Here is a 17,457-nt window from a genome sequence, read left to right as displayed (position 1 = left end):
GACTCTAGTTCAGTTAGCCTTGAGCCTAGCTTTCTTTTTTATTTTAATTAAATGTGTCGGGGTAACATTGGTTAAAAACATTATATAATTTTCAGGTGTACGAGATTATAATTTGACATCTGTGTACTCTATTGAGTGCTCCCCACCCAAGTCTAGTTTCCTTCCAAATATTTTTTAGAACTGACACATGATCCAGCAATTCCTCCCCCGGGTATTTGCCTAAAAAATATGAAAGCACCTTTTCATAAAGGCATATGTACTCCTATGTTCCCTGCGGCATTATTTACAATAGCCTAGACACGGAAACAACCTAAGTGTCCACTGATGGATAATCGGATAAAGATGATGCGATACATATACATACAACAGAATACTACTCAGCCATCAAAAAAGACGATCTGTGACAATATGGATGGATCGTGAGCAAATCGACTAAGTGAAATAAATCAGACGGAAAAGGACAAAAACCACGTGATTTCACTCGTACGTGGAATATAAAACACAAAGTAACAAACTAACGAAACGAGCCTCAGCTTTCCGACATGTAAAATGGGAACCTTTTCCTCTACCACCGGTACTATCATCCAATAAACCTCGTCATTAGATATAGTCTTGTTTTGTTTTGTTTTGTTTTTTTAAAAAGGAAACTTCATGTTGCTAAGTAAAACAAGCACCACTTGCCGTAAATGCAAAGTAACTCTAAAAGTGAAAACAAAACAGTTCCAGGACTTTGTAATGTGAAGCGTTTCTCAGACTTTCTTTCCACCGTCTTTCGCTACACCCGTGGGATCCCCTCCAGCTCCTTCCCTCTTACTTATTCTCCGTGTGCTAGGAATGCTTGTCTTCTAGTTGCTCTACCAAGTGAGATTATTTTTAGAAATTGGGATTTCTGTAAAACAGGCTCACGTGTAGAAGGACTGATCTGACCCGTAGGTAAAGTGTCTCCCGCCCTCGGCGAATGGAATAGCCAGGGAGAGAAATCTCCCTGTTGGAAGTCTGCCTGGTGGCTTCTCTCCCGGGTCCTCTCCAGGTCCCACCTGGTCCTCTACTGAACAGCCAGACTCAGAGTCTCAGCTTCCCTCTCCAAGTTTCCTGCCTTTGCTTTCTGGAAAAGCCTTCCAAGACAGGAGAGCCGGGAGGCGCCAGGCACGGCTTCATGAACGTGCACTTCCTGTGAGGCCACATCTCCGCTCAGGTGGACGAGACAGACGAGCCAGTGCAGATGTCGTTTCTAGCTCACTTACCTGCAGCAGCTCGAACACGGCAAGGAGGTCCCCTCCAGAGAGGTTCCCACAAAAGATGGGGTGGTAGCACAGCCTGGGTGCCTCATAGTCCTGATCCGCCAGCTTCACCACAGGAGCAGCCACTGTGGCACCCAAATATTCTGGCTTCCCCTAAGGCAGAAAAGAAATGAATTTTTGTCCCTGATTGTCACCTACCTGGTTCTGACTTGCATCAGTGCAATTTTTAAGTGATCTTCACAAAACCGTCAGGCTCAGTCTCTCCCGTTTGCTTACGGTCCTCCAATCCTTTCCAAGGCTTGGGGAGCAGTGGAATCGATTTGGGCTCCCAGAGTAAACGCTAAGAAGGCCATCTTAGGGGCTCCCTGGCGCAAGGATATCTTAGGGCTTCTCTCTCCTCAGCACATAGAGCTTGGTAGGATACAGTTAAGTAACTGTCTGGGGCCGCCCTGAAGGAGAAAGGAGAAATAACATTCCAAAAGCTCCGCAGGGCAGGGCAGCATCGTGGCAGAGAACGTGAGCTTCGGAGTCCGGGCCGCCGCGAGTGCGTGTTCCCACATCTGCTACCTTCTAGATCTACGGCCTTGGACAATTCATTCAATATTTATTGAAGTTCATGGTTTTTTTTTTTTTTTTTTTAATGGGGGCATGAGGCCGACATAATGATATGTGTGCTCCGCACAGTGACTGACATACAGTGAGTGCTGGATACACGCACGATGTATGATGATGATGATGAAGGCCAGTATGTTTACATGACAGAGCAGTTCTGCCCTATTTTATTGGCAGCAAAAGAGGGCATTGAAATGTTTTTATGTGTATGTACAGAAATGGGCCGTAAGTTTAAGCACTATTTGATGGCACCACCTTCTGCCTCTTCCAAAGGGATGGGTCCGCTTTCCTCCAGGAGCAGCACGGGGCTGCTTTGCTATTTATCTCAAGAACTGCTGAAATGGATGCTCCGTGCAGGCAAAGTTGCCAGCTTTATTCACTGCTGCATCCCCTGGCACAGGGCAGGTACTCGTTACCCATTTACTGAGTGAAAACTGTTCCATTCGTGACTTCTGAAGTCCAAGGTCAATGACCACATTCTCTTCCGGCTGAGGCTGCCTTTTAGCAGCTGCACTGTTTCATTGCCTATAAACTCACGACCCAGCACTTGCAGAACAGGGAAGCTCGGTGGTGGTGGAAATAGGGTTTCAAGTTCAGTCACACTTGGAAATAAACAAAGCTGCCTGCTGGTATCCACTGGGGGGTGAGATCTGTTCCTAGTTTGGGGTGCAGTTAGGGCGGCTGAGTAACCCGCTGTGATGTTGTCCGTGTTCTAGCTGGGAATACCTAAAATTAGCCCTGGAAACAAAAGAATCAACAGAAACCCAAGCAACAAATTTGCCAAATACAATCTCATCTCTTAGAAAGCCAGCAGGCCCCACTGAGAGCACAAACGAGTCACTGGGTATGGAGAGAAAGCTCTAGACTGGAGTCGCACGCCTGGCAGAGTCGGAATCTCATAATCTGGTCATCACCATAGGACTGCAGGTGCAGTGTCGTGCAGCCTACGGGGCAAACGGGATCTTTTACATATCTACTTGCATCTCTCCAGGAGGAAAGTTCAAAACGTTCATATTTATTTTCTCTCCTACGTTTTTTTTTCTCTTTAGACGTGAGAATGTAAACTTATTTCTCTGTGAAGGGTTTGGCTTGAGGTGAGGCTCGCGATCATGGAACGGAGACCTAGAAGGAATCTAAAAAGCAAAGGGGAGGCCAAGGGAAATCCATGGAGTGAGTTGATTTAGGAGCTCTCCAAGACACTTGATTGTGGTTACCAGTTTTCAAATTAAAAAAAAAAAAAAAAGACAAGATTGGAACCGTGTTGTTAGGAAGAAAATTAAAAAGATATTTACTTTGTGGCTGTCTCTACTGAAAATCTATACTAAATGCCCAACAGTAGAACTCATAATCAATAAATAGATACATCTAGCTCCAACTTACAGCTGGGAAATGGAAGAGAGAGAAAAGGAGGGAGGGAGGAACGGAGAAAGAGAGAGAGAGAGCAAGCAAGCAAGCAGAGGTGCATGGAGAAGCAGAATGTGCGTCTCTAAAGGGATACAGACACACCAGTCACCCTTGCCTCTGGTGTGCAGAAAAGAGTGAACATGAGAGTCTAGGTTCAAGTTCTGGCTCTGCCTCCAACTAGCTATGACCTTAAACAACGTATTTGACCTTTCCGGGTCTCTGTTTTCTTCTCTAGGAAACAAGATTCATGCTCTCCAAGGTCCTTGCTCACCTACAATTCTCCCATCCTAATTTCTTCCTGGCCTTGCCTGAAGGTCAGAGCTGCCAGGATGCGCAGAGGTAAGGAGGCAAGGAAGGCTTTCTGGAACAACTATTGTCCCTACCGTATCTGTGCTTCTGCAACTTCCCGAGGAGGCAGAGACAGCAAAGAAAATAAAGAAGGCTTTGCCTTTCATTTTAGACTTCTTAATTTTCAAAAGAAAAAGATTTGATTTGTCATTTTTGCAAAAACCCCCAGTAAGCTTTTGAATCTACCCGACTTTTCAGAACACGGACATCTTTAGAGAGGAAGAGGTTTGGTTAACATCCTAACAGAGATGGGACGGAGATGCATGCGTTGTTACAGGGTTCAGAAACAACCGCCACAGAGACAGAAAGACCCAGTTCCAAAGATGAACTGGTGACAATACCCATCTATTTCCTTCCAGCCAGGCAAGGTCAGTAAACACCTACTTTCAAAAGGCATGGATATTTTTACTAAGCAAAAATAGGACATGGAATAAGCCAGGGGCCGGGTACAACTGGGGTGCTTTATACAAGTGTCGTATTCCTGAAGAAGTGTGTGTCGACTAAGTTCTGTGAACTGGGTCCAATTTTAATTGCAATGTGAAGGGAACTCTAAGTGAAAAATAAAAGCAAACGATCAGTATCCATCTTCCTGGTTCTGCAGTTCGTTTCCCTGGGTCAGAGTCGCCTCCAGGCTCATCGAGAGTCACAGGCTGGTTAAATAACGTGAGTCCCCGGAACTCGGCATTATCAGCGAGGCGCAGGCAGCCCCGTCCCGGGCACTCACCACCGCGTCGCTGTCATACAGCTCCACCACCACCGAAGGCGGGGACCCCGCCAGCTCCTTCTGGTCTCCGTGCAGCACCAAGTCATTGAACAGCAGCATCTGGTTCCAGGTGGGGGACAAGGTCTGGGAAATGACCTGGAAGATGGGGCCGAAAGGAAATCAAAAGAGCATTCGACTGGGCTACAGGGGTCCTGAGGTGCATTCAACAACGCTTATGAGCGGCACAGAGAACATGTCCTCATCGTTTTCATTCAAGCGACAATATAAATTGAGGTGCCGCTAAGTACTAGGGGCTAGGGGATGAAAAGGGTCCCTGCCTGGTGGGCTCATGTTTCCTGAGTAGAACCCCGCAAGGAGTAACACCCCATGGGCCTATGTCATTTCAGCTCAATCCTACAGTCGTGCTGTGAGGATAAGACTAACTATCCTTTATCGAGCGCTTACTATGTGCCGGCTGCTCCACTTGACAGGTGCTGTCTCAATAAACTCCACAACCATTCTGGGGGATGGATACAGTTATCTACACACATTTTACAGGGCAAGAACTGAGGCTCACTGGTCCAGAGCCAGCACATGGCAGAACTGAGATTCGACCCAGATTTCTGGCACCGAAGCCCAGGCAGCTGACCTCACTCACCTTCACCAAGTAGATGCTAGTATCATCTCTATTTAATCAAGGGCAAATTGAGGATGGAGGAGATCTGGTGAGTCTTCACTTGTGAGCAAGTAAAGTTTTGTCATCAAATATGCTAAAGTAAGATTTAAATCTAATCTTCCTTCTATGTATGGAATTCTACTGTGTTGTGGATATTTGTTTGACGACATTGAACTGGCCGGAGTTCTTCAAAGTAAACCGCACCGTTTTGCCTGACATTATTCTTTCTACCATTAAAGCTGTAATCTTGGGAGTTGGCTGCACTCATCATACGGATGGAGAGACCAAAGGACCAAGAAGGATCACGACCTGCGTAACGGGTCCAGCATCATGAGTGTGTTGCTTAGAAGTGGCTCACAGCCCCCTGCCAGGCCATTCAAGTGCAACTTTCGGAAGGGAGGGCTCAGCTGGGCCTGCATCCTCGACTCTGTTAAACTGGATACATGGAAACATGCCAGTTTCACAGAGCTAAGGGATGATGTTCTTTGCAGGATGGGTGGACTCTGCACCTGGGGAAAAAAACTGCCCCATTGATATGTGAGGCCAGTCCTGGAAAGAGGCCACAGTCACATTTTCCTCTCTTCCAGGCTGTGCAGGTGAATGGGTGATTTCACAGGTGAACACGGCACAGAGGCTCCTGGGTCCTGGGGAAAATTCCATGCCACTTCCAAACTGCACCCTTACTTGTCACTGTTCAGTCTGAGGGATCGGAGAGTAATCTGTCCTGGAATAACTGCCTAGGCTCCAAATCCCAAATAAAACTGTCATCTTGGAGTTTACATCAAGAGTAATCTCTAGTCACAGCATTAAATCATGGGCACTGTGGTCAAGAAAAATTTTATTGCCTTTTTTATATGAGTCATAAACAGAATGCATTCCACAATTTCCTTCCTATCTTGCTTTTTAATTTCTAGAGTATACTAGACATCAGATATAGTAAGATTTATGACATAACACTTCAGAGAAAATCTTAACTTTTTAGATAGGAAAAGAATGGTTTCAACTAACTTATAAACAGGCGTTATGGAGTTGCGATGCAAAGTTAGCCTGCGTCGGTGACTGACATCACAAAGAACCGTGTGTTTTTATGTTCCTTTTAAAAAGCAACGTGATCTCGTTTGCAATATGCATCCAGAGCTGTGGTACCAAAGCAATCTGTGGTCCTTGCGCTGTCTTCCCTAGAGAAATAATCTGTCTTCCTTGGCATTTGGGCTACAGATGTTACTTGATAAGATTCCAGAGGCTAGCATTCATTCATTCATTCATTCATTCATCATTCATTTATTCATTCAGCAGATATTTATTCAGGACCTACAATGTGCTAGGCACAGTATTAGGCACCAGCATAGCATCTCGTTCACGGCAGGTGCTTCACAGCTGTTTGCATGAATGAACGAGTTAGTCCCATGAGTAAAAGGACCATGGCCACCTGTGAGAGGTACCGCAAGACTCACCCAAACATTCTCCCACTTCTCTGCACTCATTCCTTCGGGGCTTCCTTAAGCAGTTATGCATTGTAACCACATTAAATGACATCATTTGGGAGATCGTGGTACCGCTGAGCTAACACTTTGAAGGAGCGAGATACCATGGATGGAGCATGGCTTTAGCATCAGGTGCCCTGGAACGGAAGGAACTCTGCTTTCATGGGTGCCTGCCCGTCAACGTGGGCAGGTGATTCACCCTATCTGAACCATAGTTTTCCTCATTTAAATGGGGTTAGAACCTACCTTATAGAGTTGTTATAACCATCATCTGAGATAAAGCATATTAAGTATCTGGCACACAGTAGGTGCTCAATAAGTGCTTGTGGCCCACCTCACTTTACCCCGTCCACACTTTTATCAATGAGTAAATATTTACTGAACACCCACCATGTGCCCATCTAGGCACACTGGGCACTCATGTCTAACAAGATACCACCCAGGTCCTCAGAACTCAGCATCGATCTGCTTGTTTGGAGAGCAGGTTCCACGCTCTCCACCCTCTAAGATGCCCTTTCCTCCTTTAAGGCTTCCTCTTAGCCTCTTAGTCCCTCTCCCCTTCCGTCCCCCAGGCCTTTCTCTCAGATCGGTTTCCCTTTCTCTTTATCGTTCAGTCACCACAAGATTTCTAAGTCTCACATTCTCAGTGGTGCCCAGAATAAGTGGATTCCCTTCCGACATAGTTTGTACCATTAAGTCACTTTATAGGGGACTGGTTTGCAGGACCAGCGCTTCAGAGACTGTTCTCCCTGAGCTCCATGTGGCCGGTTCAGATGAGAGCTACGAGGTGACTGGCGGAGCTCAGCTCTGACTGCAGGGAGGCCAGGGTCAGCTTTGCCTGTCACTAAGAGTGTGAGGAGCCATGTCACACACAGACCACGCCCTCTGAGGCAGCACAACACCGGGACAGGAGAGGGAAGCCGGAACTCTTTCTCAGCAAAACGGAAGCAGAGAAGTTAAGCAAAACGGCTTTGGAATTGGACCCACGTGGGTATCTGTCTTGGCTCTGCCACCTTCTACCTGTATGGTCTCTAAGGCTTCCCTTCTTCAACTGCAGAAAGGGGACAGTAATGACATCCACCTTTGGGCTGCATGAGATGTAACAAGTAGTGCATAATAAAATGCTTAGCATCGTGCCTGGCGAGTAGGGAGCTTTTCACAGATGACAGCTATTAGTGCGAGCAGGAATTAGGTGCTTGGGTCAAAGTACGGAGGCAAAGCCCAAGCCTCACTCAAACGTATTTTTCCTTTCAAATGGTTATCTGATATACAAATGCCATCTGTTCCTTTGAGATATGGGTCTCAATCAAATGGAGATACCGTAAGGACATGCAAAGTAGAAGGGTAATTACACGGCAACCCTTAATCACTTAAACCCCCTACCCCACTCAGATCATCTCTGAGTGCCTGGATTCCGCAGCTGTGGCAGACGGCGGAGGGCCCCCGAAGACCACCCTTGGAGAATCCCCCTTGCCTCTCTGGTGGGAAGCCTCAGTGACAATAATAACAAGCTGTCGCATAAGAGCTGTTACAAGCAAGGCACTGTGCTGGGTGTTTTACCCTCTGGAAAGTGAAGGCAATGCCATCATCCCTCTATTACAGATGAAGAAACCGAGGACAAACGGGCTTTGCTTAAGGTCACACGGCCAGTAAATGGAAGAACTGGGATTTGAGCCCAGTTAGTGTGGCTCCGGAGCCTAGCTACCTCTCAAGACACAAAGAAGAAAGTAGCCTGCAGCCTTATTTTCATGCTCATTCACTAAGTGAGAATGGAGTCACCTTCCTTCCGAGGTCTCTCTCGACTTCCCTCCTACTTGGAGCAAAGCCCTCTCTCCAGCGGCTGTTGGAGGGAGGCCCGGCCCTATGGCGTCAATCACGGTGTAACTGACCCGTCTGTCCGGAGCACGGCCTGACTCCACGCCCAGATGGCACATCACGCCCGAGCGGGTCTGGTCCCCTGAGCCCAGCACAGAGCGAGCACCTGACAGGTGCTGGCGAAATGGACACAATGCTGGTTCCCATTATGATCACACTCTGTGTGTCATAAATCAAGATGCGACGTCACCCATCACTTAAATGAGCCTCACATTGGAACAAAATGTCAGCCCTCTTGACATCAACCAACGTAACGGCCACCATTCATCAACCACTTATACACGTCGCTTTTGCTTCTTCACAGTAGCCCTAGTTTAAGATGCCAGACCAAGGTTTAGTGAGTCAAAGCAGCTAGAAAGTAGATGAGCTAGAATGTAGTCCCAGGTCTCTGGGTCTCAACTCTCAGAGATAGGCAAATCCTTTAAGGAGCTTCCCCCTCTCGGTACCGTAAATCCTCAGAGAACAGAGCAAATCTTTAGCGAATACGATCAAGTTAGGGGAGCGGTTTACTGGGCTCGCAGCGTTGACGAGGAGCCCTTTTCGCGTTTACAGCAAAGGGCGAAGGCGGGGGGCGGGGGGGGCAGAGAGGGGACAGGTATAGCTCCACCTCCATTCGTCCTCACAGCGTCCATCAGGAAGCTGCATTTTGCAGAGGAGACACTGAGCTGCCGAGGTGTTGGAAGTGTGCACAGTCCCCCAGCTGTTAAGTACAAAGCAACAGAGCAAAGCCTAGGCCCTCTGACCGCAAAGCTGGGAAACCTTCCTCCCGGCTCTCCCCCGCCAACAGCCCTCAGTGAAGACGGGTCATGAGCCTTGAGCGGACTGTCCACGTTGTGTTTGCTCGTTTGCTTGTTCCCCACTGAAACTGGCCTTGTGCCTGGCACTTCGGCAGGCGCTCTTGGTGCCCCGTTCTGCTTTTCCTCTTCACCCCGCTTTCCTCTCACCCTTCCTTTGCCTAGTAACTTGACCTCTTGGCTTCAGAACAGTGGGTCACACTGTAAGAACAGACCCCACGTCTGTCTTCCTATGCACATGTGCTGAGTCTGAAACACCTATATACCCAGAGACGTGGGGATTTGCAATGCGCCCTGTTTTTTTTTTTTTCCTGGAGTGTGCTGCAGATCGCTTGTGGGCTACCGGAAGGAGGCAGGCAGGCGTCTATAGTTACCTTTGTGGTCTGGCAGTGAGACAGGAACGTGACCTTGGCAAAGGGGTCTGAAAGTCCGGTGCTGTCAGCCGCGATGAGGCCCCGGGCTTGGTACATGTGTGCTCTCAGCTGAAAAACATGTCGGTCTGCGGACAAGCAATGGAAAGGGGCAGGCGTTAGTGTGCTTTTAGGAACGATAGGTGTACACAGGTGTCTGTGCGACGTGTGTCTGCGGTGCATCCAGAGGCCGACAAAGGAGACGACAGCACCACGGCCTCCGAGACGGAAGTCGATGGAGAGAGGGGCAGAGGTCGTGTTGAGGGCACTTCGGAGCCAGGCATTCTCCTTGGTGCCTTCGCCACACGGTGGGATTTTATCTTCATAACAATCCTGTGAAATGTACATAATTACGTCCATTTTATAGATGAGAGAAATGGCTCACACAAAGGCTAAAATACTTTTCCAAGTTTGTAGAGCTAACAAAGGCCAGAGACTGGATTTTATTTCTGTCAGATTTCAAAATCACCTTCTCTTTCTAAATTACCACATTTTACTTCCTAGTAATTCTCATTTCTGTGTGTGTGTGTGTGTGTGTGTGTGTGTGTGTGTGTGTGTGTGTGTGAAAGAGGCTGCTCCACAAATAGTTTTTGCTTCAATAACCTCAATAAAGTCTTAAGTCGTCCACCCATCCGTTCTTCCAATCAGCCAGCCATTGTCACCTTGAGTGCCTACAGCATACCAGGTGCAGCTCTGGTCTCTAAGAGTTCTGAAGTGGTTAAGACAACCCCTGTTCTTGGGGAGCTCCAGGGAGAGAGCAGAAAAGACAAATACCTCAATCGCAGGGACAGGCGGCCAGGGCTAAGTGTCTTGAGAGAGATACAGGCAGAGGACATGGGACCTTAAAGGCAGGAATGGGCACACCTGTTTGATAGGATGGCAGGCAGAGAGAGGGCTGCAGGTAGTGGTAGGCCAGGGCCCAGCAGGGGAACCCCAGGTAGAGCTGAGTAGTTCACAGTAGAGAAATCTTATTAGGTCACTCCATGAAGACAACGTGTTGCAGAGGATCAGAAAACTTTGGGAAAAGTCTTTCCTCTCCTCTGATTTATTAGGAGCAGGAATAGCGAATATGTCTGGGTACCGTGGGTCTCTAGAGGTAGTGTCTACAGAAATAAGGAGATAATTTGATGCGAATGGTTTTCACCCCAATGTAAAACTGTGTAAAGCAGTGGAAATAAAACAGGGTTTGGAGATCGTTTGCTCCATCATTTACTAGCTGTGTGAGCTTGGACAATTTCTAAGCATCTCTGATACATCTTTTGTTCACCTACCTGTAAAATAAAAAATATACCCAGGATGGATGTGAGAAACAAATTAAATCTTAAAAGAAGTATAGGGCACCATTCTCGGCACATGGTTAGTGCTCTCTCCAGAACCCTGTCATCTCTAACCATTGAACCCGTAGAGTCCCTTAACAGTCAAGGTCAACCAACGTCAGAGGAGCCTTGTGCAACACAGAAAGTCCAGGTGTGTAGATAGTTCTCCAGGGCTTCCAACACTGGTTCAATCCAAAACTCAACCTCAGTCAAAGTCAAGGTAAGTGAGCGGTCTACTCTATCTGAAGTCGGCAGCAAGATATCCTGCAAAATGAAGAAATTGGAAACAGGGCAAAATACAACTGGAAGGCATTAATATCTATAGCAAAATTTAAAATTATGAAAAGGTAAACATGAAGGCATTCATAGAAAATATCTACAGAGGAGAAAGAATTACAGAAAGCATGTGGAATTTCTAAAAGTAGCCAAGTTAAGAAGCAAGCTGGAGAAATATGTGACCTCGCTGATACCGATTTCCACTGGGTCCTTGCCAGGAAATATAAACGCCTGCCATTTATAGGTCAAAACCCCGACGCCATGCGAAAGGAAAAATCTGCTTTAGTTTCACGGGTCATAGCAGCCCAAGAACTTACTGGTGTTTATTTAAAAGACATCTTTCACTCAACCTATGTAGTCTGCCCTACAAAGAAACTCAAATCACTTTCTCCCCGTTAACAGAAAAATATAAATTTGTATTCCAGATGTGTTTAATGACTTCACTTTATTCTTTTTAGATGGGACATCGGAAGGTAAGGAAGAAAACTTTGAAACTGTATTAAAAGGCAAACGAGTTGACCCTAAAATAGTGCACAAGCACCTCTTGCACACCACCCTCCTCATGTTTTCTCAGAAGCCCACCAGACACCGAACAACCCCCTTTGCTCAGGGGGCATCATACCGTGGTAGAGCAGGTTAGCGGGGGGTTGATTGGCACCAGCCACTTTCGAGGACACTTCTGTGTCATAGCCTGCTGGCAAGTTGTCCAAAATGGCGCTGGAGTGTCTGGTGGAGCCCAGCCACAGGTACACGTCCACTTTCGCTTGCACCGACCAACCAGCCGGACGTTTTCCCGGAAGCTGTGGAATGGTCATAAGGAAGATCGCCTTGTTAGTAGGAGCCAGGTACAGGCCTCGCTCTTTGAGAAACGGAGACCTGGGGACGCACCCAGGGGGTGTTCAGAGAGCAGTTCTCAGGAGCCCACCTTATGCCGCAATGAGACCAGTGGCCCCGGATGCCACGATGCACGATGCCAGGGGAACGTCCAGATTTGGTGGGGCCTGAAGCTTAAACAGGCACCGTGTGCGCTTCTGAGCCCTGGACCATTTAAACCTGACAGGTAGGTGTGGCGATTGCCCCCGTTTTAGAGATGAGAAAACTCAGGCTCGGAGAGATTAGGTACCTTCCCGAAGAGCACTCAGCACTTAAGTGACAGAGCCGGGACTGAAACCCAGGAGAGGTGATTCCAGAGCCAGACTCCGGACTCTGAACCCCCACTGGCTGCCCCTGCCCACACCGAGTTGAGATCTCCTTTCCAGAACTTCCAAGTGCCTGGAGTTCCAGCTGCAGCCTCTACCTCTTTGCTCCACTCGGAGGGACTTGAATGCATCGTCCCTCGGGCAGGCCTCCCTGTGCTTGAAGGAGCCCTCCTTCTGCACCACGACCTTTATCCAGTCCTCATGCAGTACGATTTCTGATCCCCACTACGCTGCTTTCTCCCCTTCAAATGTACTCGGGTTTGTATTTATCTTTACGTTTGTTTGAATTTGTGCGTTTATGTGTGCGTGGTGTGAGTGTGTGCACATATGTGTGTGTGTGGGGGGGAGGGCACACACATTCTCAAGATGCAAAGACGTGGCTCGGTGCTGGGTGGCCCCTTCACTTCTCCATCACCGAGACTAGGGGACTCCTCGCCCTCCTCTGAGGAGTCCCAGGCTCCAGACTTGGCTGTGTTCTGGATCGCCGGCAAGGCCTTCATTTCGAGAGTGGCTGCCTCTCCAGATTTTACTGACCCCTCTGTTTCTTAGGATCTCCTCTCAGTACAGCCCTCTTTCTTCTGGACCACTTTTCTTCCACAGAGAATCAGAGGATCCCACTACGAGGGTCTACAACTTGCTCTGACTGTTTCCGAGGCACCCATGGCGAGAGCAAGCCTCTGAACCCCAAATTGAGCACGTTTGTTCACCTTTGTTGCTTGCTCTGAGAGTTGCCTAGATGGGTTTTGAGCAAGTCAATTCAGCAACTGTTACAAGTGCCACTAGGAAGTGCTGACGGAGTGGGGTCCGGGGGGCATCATGAGGACCAAGGTGCAGTCCTGGCCCCCATCCAAGAGCTTGCTAGACAGCGAGGCCACTTCGCGTTCACTTCCTCGAATGCAAAGTGAAGTGGAGGAGAGAAAATGCTAAGGGAGCAGAGAAGTGGCCGTAGGAACGTCCATCCTTTCTTTAAGACTCAACTACTTTGCTGAGCTTCAGCAGGACGTGGGCGCTGGCCCAGCAGAGAAGGGCTCCCAGGAGGAGGCAAGTGTGTGAACCAACCGCGCCCATCGCAGGCTCAAGCGTCGCGAGCGCTCACTCTGCGGCAGAAATGGTTTTGCTCGGAGCTTTCAGGAAAGAAACTGCCAGGGCAGAGAATGACACGGGCAAGGCTGCAGAATCCTGCTTGTTATGTGGAGGAGTGTGGATTTGATTCTTTAGGGAGTGGGATGTGTTATTTGCTCAGCTTACAAAAAGAAAAATGGGTCATTTTGTTCTTGGTAAAGATAACCGCTCTGCGACTCATAATGCTAAAATTTAAAATAAGAAAAATCACCCCCAATTCATCATTTCTATAGTAGTCATAACAATGGTGATAATAATAGCTAAAATGCATCGAGCACTTGTTCAATAGAATAAATGTTTCTTGAGAGCCGAAGATTATTTTGTTGTAATAAAATCAATCCCTCTGCTATTTGTAGATATCCCGGGGGTTTTATCTGTCAATTCACAGTGACGTCCCTACTGCCTAAAAGAGGGCTTGGCACCCAGGAAACACTTGGTAAATACTTGTCGGGTTACTAATTTTAATTAATAATAATAATAATAATATTTTACAAGCATTAGCACTTACATTGTTCCAGGCCCTGGTCTAACGTTCCTCCATACACACAGAATGTCCTATTTTCTGCATACTTTTAACAAATCCTAGAGAGTCATTCATCTTCATGATGACTATAAAGTAGATACTTTTATTGTGTGTGTTTTAAAGATGAAGAAGTAGAGGTTCAGAGAGGTTAAGACAATTGTCCGATGTCACAGAGCAAGGCTGGGGTAGAGCGGAGACTCAAGCCTGCTCTGCCCGGCTCCAGAGCCCACACCCTTAGCCAGTGCTCCTCACACTGATGTCTGTATCGGTGCATGAGAATCAGTGCATGTAACTGTGACTCAGTACATCTGGGGCAGAGTTTGAGATTCTTCTTTTCTCCCTGTTGGTGCTTACCCTGCTGCTCTACAGAGCATATTTCTAAGTATTTAAGTAGCATCTTACTATGTTGCATTGCCTCCAAGCAGGTCTGGTATCCTTTGCTTCTTAAAATAAAACAAAAACAAAAAAACATCATTTATTTCCACTGCTGTGAAAACAATGTGTGTGCGCATTGATGGTTAGAACCAAAAACTCAGCTAACATCTTGTGAAAATGTTACACAAGGACCTCTGCTGCACTCCTAAATTTGCAGTTTAGTGCATATGTAAATACACAAATTGAAACTGCTTGCAAGACAATGCGGTCTTTCACGTAAGCAAGCATCCGAGTTAGGACACACGGGGCCTTATTGAGCATCCTCCCAGGTGCTTTCAGAAACAGCACTTCCAGCCTGGGTGTGCCTTCCCCTGCCTCCTCTCTCTCATGTGCTCCTGGGGCCTGGCCAATCACAGGACCTTCTCTCCTTTCGAGAATAGCACTGGTAAGGCAGGGAGAAAAAACAAAAAACAAAAAACAGAGAACAGTAAAGGATGCAAAAGTGCATCGAAAAACTACGATCACCAGTGTATAAAAATTGCATGAGACGGAACGCTATAGTCTCCGCCTTTCCCATGCCCCATTCACCTCCCTCTGGGGTCCTGGCGAATGTCCCCTGGCTTAGAAGGAAGGAAAATCTTGGCAAGTCAGAAGAAAGAGAGAAAGATAGTAATTTACATAAACTGTGTCGGAGTGGTCAATCGGTGTTCGTAAGAGAAAGGTTTGTTTTCCTTGTAAAGGTTTCACTCCCTGGCGGGAACCCAGAAAGGTGTGTGTCAGTCACCACTTTCTGCTGCATCTAGGGAAAGGTGAATGGAAAGCCGGAGGCTTGAGAGACCAGACTCAAGGGTTTGGAGCAGAAGGTAGGATAGACATGGGGACGAGAATGAGAAGGACTCTTTGGAGAGTTAACGACGAAAGGTGGACGGGCACAGAGAGGACTCAAGGAGAAATGAAAAGGAAGGTTGAGCGCCACCTTCTGGCTGGGCTCTTAAGTGCACCCAGCTCCTCTCATAGGAAGAGGTTCCTTTTGGTAATGAATGTGCTTTTCCACCCTTTGGCCACCAGGGGCACAAGGGCAATGAGGCCCAAGGGAAAGAACTGCTTTTTTTGGAGGATGAATCGGGCTGAGCTCCGCAAATTCTGTTCCAGCATTTTCAGTAGTGTTATGAATATATTTAAATTAGAGAAAAAGAAAGCTCATGGAACTAGGGACCATGAAACCCTGGTCACTGTTACAGATTTACCATTACTTAGCCATGTGACTTCAGATGTCACCTTCATTTCCTCTAGATTAATATTTCCCAAACGGGGCCCCGCTAAGTATGATGGTTTCCTAAAATTTATAAATAGCTTATCTAGATGAATAAGATTGGCAAGCGTGGGTGTAAAAGTTAAAGCAGGACTTCTCAGAGCCTTCTATTGGTCAATGGACACTGTGACACTCTGAGAGAGGGATGCACTGCAACCTCCCAAATGTGCTTGAACATGGGACGTTTACGGAGCCACTCAAATGGCAGCTGTTCTGCAGAATAAACTTTGAGGACGCTCTGGCCTGGAGATTTTAGAGATGTACATTCTGTGCTTTATCTTACTGCACTTCCTAATTCCCGGCTAAGGCACCGGAGCGAGGTGGCAGGTGTGTGACGATGTTGTCGCCCTGGTGAAGCTCTTGGCTTTTTCAGATTTACCGATTCAGTGCCGAGAAGGGCATAAAGGGAGGCAGAGGGAGAGAGATAAAAGCAGGGACGACAATCAAAACAGGAATAAAAATAGTTTTACTGAATCATCTTATCAAGATGTTTCATCACGTGGATACAATTAAATTCACCGAAATTAATGAAGCTGTCATGCAAAGCGATCCCAATGGCAAAAGGAAAATACAGACAAAGAGGTAAGCCAAGGTTCTCCATTCTCAGTTACCCTCTGGCTGTATTTGACAGTTGTCCTTTGTTTTAATTTTAAATAATGCCAGATACATCAAAATATTTAGGAGGGAGCAGCTCCATTAATTTTTTAGTATTTTTAGCACAGGGCCTTCTGAAATGATTTGCTATTTTTAAGACAAATGGTTCTTGTGACCCCAGAATTCCTTGGATGGAGAAAGCTGAAGAAGAATCCTGATATCTGTGGTGAATAACTTGGGTGAAAATTTCCTTTTTCAGTTTCAGTTTTACAGGGGTGGGTTTAAAAATCATTTTACACACGACAGGAAATAACATACAGAGTCACAAACACTTCACTGGATATGAAGGGGCACACAATTCCAGAAACCTCCTCTAGATGTTGGGTGCCCATATGTTTGAGTGCCAGAGTTTATTGGGTGAATATTCTGGGTTGATACACACTCTGTTCTTTATACGTATTTATTCACTTAATCTTCAACACCATCTTCACTTGACTGATGAAGAACAGGAGATACAGAGATGGTAAATAACTTACCTGAGGTCACACAGCTCATAAATATTAGCCCTGAAATTCTGTTATGGCTTAAATTGCATTCCCTCAAAATTCATATGTTGAAGTCCTAATCCCAAAACCTTAGACTATGACCTTATTTGGAAATAGAGTCACTGCAGAAGTAGTTAACATAAGGTTGAACCGAAGTAGGGTTCTCATAAAAAGGGACACCTTATGAGGCGCCATACTCAGGGAGTATGGTATGTGGATACGTGGAGATCGGAGTCATGCCACAAACCTAGGAACTGCCGGAAACTAGTAACAAATTTTTCCCTGTCACTTCCAGAGGGACCATGGCCCTGCTGACATCTCAGTCTCAGACTTCAGCCTTCGGAACTGTGAGATAATACATTTCTGTTGTTTAAACCACTCAGTGGTATTTTGTTACAACATCCCTAGCAAACTAATGCAAATTCTAATCCAGATTCACCTGATTACAAAGCCCACGCATTCAACTTTTACTCCATACTGCCTCCTCTGTCTGCAACGTTTAACCATCACACCTATGGTGGACTCTAGCAACTGGCTGGCTCTTACAGACTCTCCAAACTAGCTGCTGACTGCCATATTTATAGCAAGCCGTTGTCCAGCCTCTGTTGACACCTCAAGGATGAGGAACCCATTATGAACTTCCATTTA

At 46.8% G+C, this 17,457-nt stretch overlaps 1 protein-coding gene across 1 annotated transcript in view; it reads right to left on the bottom strand.

Moving 5' to 3' along the window:
* FER1L6 (fer-1 like family member 6) overlaps positions 1 to 17,457 on the bottom strand; it is a 103,022-nt gene that overhangs the window by 40,198 nt on the left and 45,367 nt on the right. The window contains exons 18-21 of the mRNA XM_011360828.1: positions 11,762 to 11,939; positions 9,512 to 9,636; positions 4,330 to 4,464; positions 1,245 to 1,394 (exon numbers count right to left, since the gene is read on the bottom strand). Coding sequence (XP_011359130.1) covers positions 1,245 to 1,394; positions 4,330 to 4,464; positions 9,512 to 9,636; positions 11,762 to 11,939 — 588 coding nt within the window. The remainder of the gene's footprint in view (positions 1 to 1,244; positions 1,395 to 4,329; positions 4,465 to 9,511; positions 9,637 to 11,761; positions 11,940 to 17,457) is intronic.

Source organism: Pteropus vampyrus, unplaced genomic scaffold (genome assembly GCF_000151845.1).
Source record: "Pteropus vampyrus isolate Shadow unplaced genomic scaffold, Pvam_2.0 Scaffold59, whole genome shotgun sequence".
Classification (NCBI taxonomy): domain Eukaryota; kingdom Metazoa; phylum Chordata; class Mammalia; order Chiroptera; family Pteropodidae; genus Pteropus; species Pteropus vampyrus.
Note: the sequence above shows the minus strand (reverse complement) of the source record. Positions and strands in the feature narration are given on the sequence as shown.